General features: G+C 35.7%; 1 protein-coding gene across 1 annotated transcript; it reads left to right on the top strand.

Moving 5' to 3' along the window:
- Positions 1–630: 630 nt before the first annotated feature.
- Positions 631–11454, top strand: LOC110689004. Its single transcript, XM_021865755.1, has 7 exons — positions 631–1059; positions 2417–2511; positions 3114–3231; positions 3337–3455; positions 7554–7731; positions 7838–7981; positions 11004–11454. The coding sequence occupies exons 1-7, from the start codon at positions 790–792 to the stop codon at positions 11292–11294; spliced, it is 1215 nt and encodes a 404-aa protein (XP_021721447.1). The 5' UTR covers positions 631–789; the 3' UTR covers positions 11295–11454.
- Positions 11455–11531: the final 77 nt, after the last annotated feature.

Here is an 11531-nt window from a genome sequence, read left to right as displayed (position 1 = left end):
TGTTAGTGTTATAGGGTTACTCAATCAGTGTTATTAGGGTTATTTTGTTCTGTTATAAGTGGCTACATGATGTGGCCAACCACACTAGATCGAACCTAGCAATCCTGAGCCAGGCCTGATAACCTAACTCATGACCCAAAAACATCGACCCGAAAATGACTCGAAATTCGAAATTGACCCGACCCGACCCATACCGAACCCGAAAATGCAGTTGACTCGATCTTGACACGACGTCTGAACTGACCCGATCCGAATTTCACCCGAAGTGTTTGACCTGAACAGACTCGATACTCTAATTGACTCGAACAGACCCGATATCCGAATATCCCGAACTAAAATTACTCTGTAATTGAATTAAACATGTCTGGTGTCATAAATAAATCCAACTGTTGATTTGAGCTTGATTAAATAGTATGACTTGAAATGATCCGACTTGACATTAACCCGATCTGAAATCAACCCGATACCTGACCGGAATTATACCCGAAAACTCATAATAACCCACCTGAATTAACTAGATCCGAAACTTATCTGACGGTATTCGATCTGAACGACCCATTTGCCAGGTCTAAGCCGCACATAAGACGGGGTGTTCAAATAAAGCTTTAGGATCAGGTAAGTTTTACACCCTCGTGTACGTTCTAATTTGCGCTACACTTGCTCAAAAGAAATTGAAAACTTTTCTCTATCCGTTAATCTGTTACTCCATAGCACTATAGCAGAATAATGTCTACTCTTGGATAAGCCAACTCTAAAGGATAACTCCAGTCTCTCCTCCTAGCTACTACTATGGCATCCTTTTCTTGTTCAATTTCCTCTCCATTTACCCCAAAACTTCTTTCTCACAACAAATATCAACCAATTTTTCTTCCATCTTCAAACTTCCGCACAATTCCAACATTTTACAGCATCAAAAATCATCCCAAATATTCAATTAAAGCAACTACAACCCCAACTTCTGTCCCAGACTTGGAGATAGCAGATGAGGATTCATTGGGTATCGACAATCTTCATCGTTTTGTTCAAATTAATCTCGGAAGTTGGGCTGGTTCTTTCTATGTGGGTATCTTCTTCCTCATTTCAATTTTAATCCCCTTTTTTTTTTCTTCATGGTTTTTGTTTATAATTTCTGGGTTTCTTTTTTAGTGGTAGAGTATTTCTGGGACTATTAAGTACTCTGTACTGTGTATGAATTTACTTTGTATTTTGCTACTTTTGAGACATGTATTTTACCATTAATATCCGTAACAGGCTATAAGTTGGAAAAAAAAAAAAATTTTCAGAAATTGATCTTGTATAAATATACATTGGACTAATCAAACAACATTGTTAAAAAAAAATTATGAATTCTCATTTTTCATTATTTACAGCTAACATATATTAGTGTATAGAAATACAGAAGTTGAAAGGAGCTAAGCTTATTACACCCTGACAACTTTCTAACAAAATTGGAATATCATAACAAACTATCTAACAACAACCTCTTGTTGAGGTGGACAAGGTTGTCTGATCACCAAGTTGCCTGAGCTCAACCTGTTGTGATTATTTGCCCTGCATCTGCTGCTGCTGGACTGAGCTTGAACCAAATCATAAAGCTGAGAATATAAACCAACCTAGATTTTATAGTTACAAACCTAACAATATTTCAAATATGATTGATGCCTGGAAGTTCTTATTTCAAGTGTTAATCCCGGAGATGATAGGAGATACATATTAAGCATAATAAGCAACATTTATGCTTTTTTCTGCTTGAAAAAAGGTTGAGGCTAATGGGTACAAGAATGTTCCTTGAGATTGTTTCATGATTGGCTCGAGATGCATGATAGGCTTTTGACTTGAAGCAGATAAGTAAGATACAATATGTTTGTGTAGTGAACTTTTGTTTCTGGTGGCATACAACATTAGTCATTGAGTGTCCTGCTACAAAGGGTTGGCTTGCTTAAATGGTCTAGCTACACAAGATTCAAAGGCTTTTCTGCTGATGTCTACTAGGATTTATATTGGATGAGGTCTAGTATCTAGATGGTTTTTGGAAGAATTGGTTTTAGATGACTGAAGAACTTTTACATTGTGTATAGGAAAGTACCGCAAAAAACTATGTCTGAATATGCCATACTTACGCTGATTTTGTTGTTAGATTCCATAGAAGGTAGTGTAAACCTTCCTATTAGAGGTTCATATGTTTTTGGCTGGTTAATCTGCAAACTGTTCTTGGAACAAAAAAATAGTACTACCGCAGCATTAAGCACTTGGGGAATTTCACCTATTTCATTATATATGAGTGAATATATCTAGTTAGCTAACCACTGTCACATACTTTCTTTTCTGTTATCTTTTTAATATACAACTCTTGATGCTAACCAGCACAATACTTTTTTTTTGATGCATTTATAAGCAGTATATTTGATGTTGGCAGCAATTTGATGCTAATGGAAAGCTTCTGCATAAAGTGACTACTCGGCTCTCTGCTGGCTCTTATGGTGAAGATGAGCTCATTAGCCTCATTCAGACGTATGTTAACTTCTCCCTTGCTCCCTCATCATGGCTTGGATAGATGAGTCCATGATGTTTCACAACAATCCTTGCATTGTTTACTTTTACATAATATACTTATTGCTGATTTATGATCTATATCAAAATTCGTGTTCGAGTTAGTTAGTGCATTGATGATTTATGATGTTTTTATTGCATACAAGGGTCGTTTGGCTTGACAAAACATGGTAGTTTATTTTAATTTGGATTTCAGATTGGATCCTAACTACTGAAATCTGATTCGGATTGAATCTTGTTGGATTTTGGGAAAATTTGGATCGGATTGGACTCAAATTTTAGTTTGGACTGGGTTGGATATAGGCCAAAATCAAACTGAATGCCTAATAGACACCCCTAGGTTTCGGATCATAAGAAAGTTTTAATAGATATAAGGGGTTTTCTCTTTAGAGGTGCTAGTATAATGTTCTCAATAATTTTGGCTAGTGATAAATATTTATGAGTTGCAATCACTATATTGAAGTTATGTTTTATAGTATGATATTATGATCAGTGAATCCATTATTTTGTGGGCCTTGTGGCTGCCCTCTCTGCCTTTCGTGACAATCATGAACTGCTTTCAGGTTGTACATAAAACAGCCTGTATCAAGCACATCCATTTCTGGTGATGAGGAGGAGACAGAGTGGGCAGAGTACAAAATCAAAGAAAGCAACATGTTTACTGTGGACAAGTATCAACAGGTTTTTCTTTCAATACATGGCAGATGGTTTTCAAATTCTGGAGTAAACCTTACATTTAGTGATTTTTGTCTTTTGAATTTGATGTAAAACCTGTTTCATTTACAGATTGGCTTCTTTCCAAATGAGAGGGCATTTGCCCTAAGATACCAGACTGCTGGTATGTTAGAAACAGTGTTAAGACAGGGGGTTCTTGGGGAAGATGACACCGGTGAAGAATCTCCCAAGTAGGTGGTCTCTTTTCTAAGGCAGTTTCTCCTATATTTTAATCAAGCATTATAAGATGGCTTGTTTAATAAGATATGTTCTAGGAGTATGGGATTTTTTAAAGGTGAAATCATCTATATAATAGGCAAATAACACAGTGTCAGTGACACAATCGTTTGAAAACAAGTAGAGATATATTTCCCTTTTCGATGTTTGTTTGATATTTCCTAGCACACGAATAGAACTGCAGATTGCATATGAAGTACAATATTAATCTGAAGGTTTTAAAGTTCCTTCCAAGTAGACTCTGCCTAAGTTTGAGTTCTTTAATATACTCTTTCTTTTTATTTTGTATGTAGCAGTTGCTACTTAAACCTCTTTCCCTCTCACACCCTACTCAACATGGTATATATATTACTACCAATCTATTTGAAACAATTTATAAATCTTTCCTTTCGAGACCTAAGGAAGCAATATATTTCCAATTTTGGCCACATTAATCTTAACAATATAAGTCCTACCGTGATTGCCCTTGGTTCTATAGTAGGGACATGAGTTTGTCTTTCTTCCTCTTCATATTAGACTTTTCCCAACATCTAATGCATTCACCTTTTAGGAGGGAGCCATAATCAACCATGTTTGTCAAATAGTTATTGTAGTTATGGCATCTAGTTGCCACTTGCTTTGCTAATTGTGATAAATAGTTGTTGGGAAGTCGGGTGGCATTATGTTTGATTAATGCAGAACAAGTCAATGAAAATTTAGAACGAGAAAAACGATAAAGAAAACAAAGAAAACACAAGTTGTTTGGTCAAATTTGACCAACGTCCACAGGTGGGGGATTCGGAAGCTTCTTCATATAATGGAGAAAGAACAACTTGAATAAACAATGAGTCCTAATTTGTTGGCTCTCTAGGGTGTGATGTAATTGATCACCTAACAAGTCCTTTATAACATAAGGAAATCTTAATATAACTTAAGCTTTATTTCTCCTTCATGGACTAAGTCACGTATAAAATGATGTCGAATCATAACGTGTTTGCTTCTACCATGGAACACTGGATTTTTTGTCATTGCAATTGCCGACATATTGTCGCAATATATGTTGTTGAACTTTCTTGCATTTTTTTCCAAATCTTTTAAAATTCTTCTTAACCAAACCGCTTCACATGCTGCTTTAGTGGACATGTATTCAGCTTCTGTTGAGGACAATGCTTTACTTTGTTGTTTCCTTGAATTCCATGATATTATTTTTGTGCAGAATATGTAAGTTGATGTACTCTTACGATCATCTACAGAGCCACTATCTGTGTATCCAATCAATTTATCACACTCTTTAGTTCGGTATCTTATTATGCCTATTTTCTTGGTGCCTTGAAGATAACATATTATCCTTTTCGCGGCAGCAAAATGTGTTTTGCTAGGATTATTCATAAATTTTGATACCATATTCATTGCTTGAGCTATGTCAGGTAGGTCTTGAATGGGTTAAGTATAGTAAAGAGCCTACCAAACTTCTGTATATATTAATATCGACCTTTTTAGCTCCATAATCTTGACTTAATTTTTCATTCAATGCCATAGGAGTATTCACAGTTTAGCAATTCTCCATATGATTTTTTTTTTTTTTTTACAACAGCAAAACCCTAAATTAATCATAAACTAAAGTACACACTAGAACATTAGGGGTAGAACCATATAACAACTTTCTATTCGGAAGCCATAGGAGTTCAGTGGGATAAGACGCTTTCCTTTTTGAGCCACTCATCCTGCAAAACAAAGGGTTAGTAAAGATAGAAGAAGTTAAATTTCTTAGAGATTGACTTTTCCTTCTAGCTCTGGAACGACAAATAGAAACCAATAATTTCAAAATCTGAGAAGAGGGGTTGTTGGGGCTTGCAGCAGATTTCAACGGGGAGTAGACTGGAGCAACTGGAAGGGGCACCGACATACTTTCACACGATGACACTTGATCAACCATACCTATGGTCGGATCATCTTGTGCCAAATTTGGAGTTGCTTCACACCTATCATGCCCTTTCATAGGGGGGGTGACTAATCTCCATTGGTGTAAAAACTTCTTGAGTTTCAACACAATCCATCTTCTTTAGAGGATCGAGTACTCGGATGCTAATAAAATCCTTCCTGGAAGAGCAATAGTAGTGTAGTGTCCGTCCTTTAGAAATCGCTCCATACATTGTTGGAGTGACATGCAAATAGGAATCAATACGTTTTCGGTAACAAAACCGATAACTTGACCTGTAAGATTTGGAAGTTGACTTCAGATCAGAATTGTTATCAATAATGTTGGGCCTTCGATCTTGATCGATAGGGTTAACTTTACCCTCCTCCGAATTCAAAGATTTGCCAGCAACATCCTTTTCCTTTTTGGTGACATCTTTTACACCAATACACCTACGAACACAACCATCTCCACTACCATCTCTTTCCTTTCTTTTCCCTTTTTTCCCTAACTTCCTCTTTTCTTCTTCTTTCCCAATTTTAGCATAATCTCTAAACATTTTATCCTCTCTTGTAACTGCAAGTGCCTCATTAACAAAATCTGAGGACCAACCCAATAAAGATATCACCTCATTGAGTTTTTGTTGAAACTCTCTGTTGGTGGGATCAATCCTAATTGCTTGTGCAAAATCCATGAAAGCTAATTCGGGTTTATTGAGCCCTAAAGCTGCCACCGCCCTTCTAAAATAAGCTTTCACATTAGAAGTATCATAACACAAAACTGCAGTACACAACTGACCCACCTTGTCAAAGTTTTCCTCTTTGACATAACAAGCACCCAAGTTCAGATTAAGAGACATAGCTAGGCTCGAAAAAACTGATTTATCTTCATCATTACCCACCGTAACAAAAGATAATAGCTTGAGTGCAAGAGAGTATTTAGTAAACGCTAATCCCATATTACACTGTTTGTAGAAGGCATTACCTTTATCTTTCAAACCCCTAACAAATTCCAGAATACCATAAGGATTCCCCAACTTACCAACTAAAAGCTCTAGTTTATGTGAAGATATATCATCTTCTTCAACATGAGCAATACACAAAATCCCCCTAAGTTCTTCAAACTTATCCATAAAAACTTAAAACTAAGACAAGCTTTAAATACCAAACAACTAGAAACTAAGGTTCAAACTGATAAACAAAGAGAAAACAAGCTTCTCCATAACCAAACAAGACATACCAGAGAGACCATTATAAAGAACACCTTGGCAGAGCCGCAAAACCCCGTCAGATGCGCCGTTAGCAGCACCTACACCACCCCGAACAACAGTGGTATTACAACCAATCACTAGTTCTTCGATCTGGAAAGGTAGAAGATCGAAAAAAGTTCCCCCGAAATCGAAATCTGAAACCCTAACCCTAACTTTTCTTCAAGAAAATTAGAATGTTTGGGTTAGCTAGGAGGAACCGCACTTGAATAGTCGCCTAGGTCGTCAAGAAATGCTCGCCGACGACCTTGGTTGAGCACTGGTGCTCTGGCCGCCGGCGGCGGGGGTAGTTTGAGGGGGCTCTGTTTTTGTTTTTAGAGAGAAGGAGGAGCATTTCTGTTTTAGAGAGAGAAGCAGGGGAACTGAGATTTAGAATTTTCGAAATTTTTTGAGGAGATCCATTGTATATTTTTCTTGATATAATAAAAATTTCTCCCTTGGTTTGCGTTACTTGAATTCCGAGAAAGTATTTCATGAGGCCTAAGTCTGTCTTTTCAAATTCTTGCATCATATACTCTTTGAAATTATTAATAAGTTTCATACCATTTTCAGTGTAGATAAGATGATCAACATAAAGACAAACCATGAAAAAATGTCCATCATTGTTTTCTTTGATGTAAATTGATGGTTCACTTTGACCTTTTTGAATGTATACTAGTATAGACAAATAGGGTAAAACATGCAGGAGATATTAAAATCTTACATAGTACAGATAACAGATCATGCATTTTCTGATATGTAAGGCATTGAGTCCACGTTAGGATCTTGGAAATGATAGTGTGACTTTACATCTACACTTTAAAGTTTAAAGTGTCATCCTTCTGTAACTTTTGTCAATATCTTTGAGTTAACTCACCAGGTTTTAAAGAAATATTTTTTATTTCACAGAAACTTGAAGCTGCCCTCTTCGCGGCCATCTATTGTCTGTGAGAATTGCCTTTATTCTATCAATAAAGATATGCGAGCTAGAGCATTCCATATCATGGACCCAAAAGGAATTCTAGAAATGCTTCTTATATTTCTTGAAGAGAGAGGAAGCATTGTTGATGCACCCCCTTCCTTAGAGGTATTCACCAACCAAAAACCCTTGTATAATTACTTGAATTGATTATTAAGTAAATGTAAGAAGCCAAGGAATGTAACTATTTAGCTGATCCTTTTGGATTTCGTAGGATAACAGTAACAGGCTTTTACCTTTTCTTGGTCGATGGAAGGGTAGTTCAGTCACCAAACGCAGTGGTGTGTATGGTGCAACAATGGCTGAGCATGATACAGTTGCTTCACTAGAAATTGATGAAAATGGTCTGTTGATCCAGGTATGACACTCCCCTCAACAGATTATCAATTTTGGATGCTATTTTAGTGTTTGACCAAATGCTTCATAAAGTACTATACTACTATGCTTGAAGCAGAGTACATCTGTTTATTTTATGACTTCATGTGGTTTAGATTGACATAATGCTTGCATATACAGTCCCCTTGCTTATATAAAAATTAACTATGTGCTTTTGAAAAGATGTGAAAAATAAATTTTATACTCCTATATCATTTGTTATTTTCTTACAAGTGATGTCTCAGTTGCAAAACTGAAACTTTGGTCATGTTTTTTTTTGTCAATATATATGAAAAGACATTAACATGTGAAATTTTGTTTAAAGGTCATTATAGTTTATATTTCCACATATCAACTTTGTTTAATTTTTACTAATGCATGGTTTATAATATTTTTGGTCAAGTATGTGCATCACAAAAAAGTAACCAGGAAAATTTCGGATAGAGGGAATACTATAATTTTATTAAAATGATGGTGACAATTCATTATAAAAAATTATGGCTCATCAGTGAATGCAAAAGTTAAATTACTGGACATTGAGAATTAAGTAGCTCATTATTGTATAAATTAACAGCTGCTATTGTGAAAGAGTACATATCAAGGGTCTGTTTGTTGGGGGTCTGATGCATAGTCTTGTGTACACACTGTCAAGACTGAGAGTCTTGTGGGACAATGTGCAGGATTTTGTCCACGAGTCTTCCTATTTATTTTCAGAACTATCACGTAGGTGGTGTCAAATGCAGCGATGGTTAAATGTATATAATGTGCAATTATGAAGGCTGGGCAAATTAGATATAATATTACTGGCCTCACAAATGATGAATGCTAAAGGTTGATCAAGAATGGTGACAGTGTGACACTGTAGTGGGAGTGAACATTTGCACCATATAAACTGGGAAATTTTGGTGTCATAAATGTGCTGCATGAAAGGTTAGGTTTATATCTTGGTGGTTTTGTGAGAAAGGTTAGGCACCAGAATGGGGTAGTTTAACAGCAACTATATTTATTGTGTGCGAGATGCTGTTTTTGGATGCCTTGTCAGAGCTGACATATTTGGTAGACTGCTTGCATGCATACAGGATGAAATTGTTTATTTTGAAATTGTCAGAACTATGAGTACTAATTTTACACAAAGTCCAACTAAAGCAACAACTCTAGATTAGCATCCTAGAAAAAATCTAGTGTAAGCTATATCACATGTTTAACTTTGAAAAGGTAGGTGGAATATTAGTAAATGACTTCGTTTCTATTTAGTTGACGCGTTCAATTTAGGCACATATATTAAGGAGAGGAGAGATAATGTGTTGACTCGAATGAACAATACAAGAGGGGGGGTGAATTGTATTGTAGAGGAACTGGGGTAATTTTTGCGGAATTTATAAAGGAACTCGAATAAAAACTAAAAGTGCAAAGAGAGATTTTACGTGGAAAACTTCTTGGCCCTAATCAAGAAGAAAAACCACGACCACAAGGGATTTTAACTCAACTCTTAATATTTATAGGGCAAACAACCTATTACAAATTAAGACTCTAAACTCAAGTTCCTCTATGAACTTAAGCTCCCTTCAACTGATCCCTCAATCAGTCGAACTCTCAAGCACTCTCTCTTTCTCCTTGCTTCACTCAAAGCAATAAAACACTCTTAGAGTTTTCCCAAACTCTAACCCAATACAACTCAAAAGATTAAACTCTAAATTGCTAAGTACAAAGACACTCAAGGACTTAAGCGGATTTTTGACTCTTTTCAAAAAGCTAAGGATTGTAATACTCAAGTGTGTATTTCAAAACAGAAAACCAATCCTATTTATACTAGAGGCAGGAAGTTGAAATATTTCCGTTAGCCTTAACTCCCACTACGCCACTACTTCCATGAAATTAGGAAGTGTAGTTCGTGGGTGCTTGGGCAGCAAGCTGAAGCATTCTTCAAGGAAGTGGTTTACTGCTTCCTTAATTCTATCAACTTCCTTGACTAGGTAGAAGAACCGTTTTTTTTAAAAGAATATTTTCCAAGTCAGTTTTTCCAAAATAATAGGATAGAATCAAAACAGAAAATCTTTTAATCATAAAGATATTTTAACTAAAAAGATATTTTCCGAAATAAGATTGAAACAAGTTAAAAGATGGAAAATAAAAATCTTTATCAAATTAAATTAAATCCACTTAAATCCTATCAATTAACAATGTACTTAACATAGATACAAAAAGCCTAAAATAGAGATAAATATACATTAGACTCCTTGACACACTGTGAAGCTTCGACTCTGAGGCTTCAGTTCCTCACTCAAGGAACTTGGCTTCTGATTGTCTTCTATACTCATCCATAGCTCATCCTTTGCCTTGTTCCATGCTCCATTTTGACTCTAAAACTTCGTTGCATAAAACCTGACAACAAATCAAAGCTAATAGACAAAGGTTAAAACACCTATGGATTTGCTTAGGTTCCTTGACTCATCATCAAAACTTAAGGTCAACATAATGAAAGAGAATGGTAAAGCAAGTGGGGTACACTAAAAAAGTAAGGTATAAAACTTACCTAAAAAGGAAACATGTCAACTAAAATTAAACTTCCTAAAAGAAAGATATACTTGTCAACTAAAAAAAACGGTGGTAAGTATTAGGGATTAATGAAAATAGCTATCTTACGTGTGTAAATAAAGAATAGAAGACATCTCGAAATGCCCTAGTTACGTACCTTCAATAACTCTATTAGTTTGGCGGTGACAAAAACAACTTTGGTAGCTCCATCCACTGTAATATTTCTTTATTTTAGATTAAGCATCCAATTTGCTTAAGCTTCATCAGTGCCTTAAGAGTAATGTATGCGTAGTCTTATACTAGTATTATCTTTGTGTTTTCTCATACTATTAGATACTTACATAAACTGCTATCGTAGCCTTTCAATTTTTCGGATCGTTGAAGTTCATGTTGCGGTTGACATGACTTGATATTTTAAGTGATCTTTGTGTGGTTCCTAATAATCCTCTTTTTGGGTCACAAATATACAGGACATAAGTTCAACTGTCAAAGGAAGTGATGTCACTGCTAATGTTCAATGGACGGGCACGATGCAGGACAACCTGATAAAGTTTGACAAAGGTTTCCAGTTAACTTTGTTGCCTGGAGGTATGTATATGGGATGCCCTACTGATATAGCGAAGAGTGTGGCTGAACTAAAGTCATTTCATCTTGAGTTTTGTTGGCTTGAGTCTCCTGATAAAAGGCAGAGATTGGTACGCACATTCGATGCTGAAGGTTTGGCCGTATCTTCAACTTACATTTTTGAGACAAAAATATAATCTTTGATAAATGTTGTATAGCTTTATTTCGTCTTTTAGTTATATAGAACTATATCTTAAGGGTTTATGCTGTACCTTTGGAGATTTGACCAACTATGGCTTTAGGAATAATCAATACATTTTTATAAATTAATAGAGAAATTCAGCCAGGCATTATTTACAAGTCTTTATGCAAGAATTTCAGGTTCAGTATTTCACATTCTTCAGCAAATCTTTCATAGTGTTATTTTCAAGATT

Source organism: Chenopodium quinoa, unplaced genomic scaffold, assembly GCF_001683475.1.
Source record: "Chenopodium quinoa cultivar QQ74 unplaced genomic scaffold, ASM168347v1, whole genome shotgun sequence".
Taxonomy (NCBI): Eukaryota; Viridiplantae; Streptophyta; class Magnoliopsida; order Caryophyllales; family Amaranthaceae; genus Chenopodium; species Chenopodium quinoa.
Note: the sequence above shows the minus strand (reverse complement) of the source record. Positions and strands in the feature narration are given on the sequence as shown.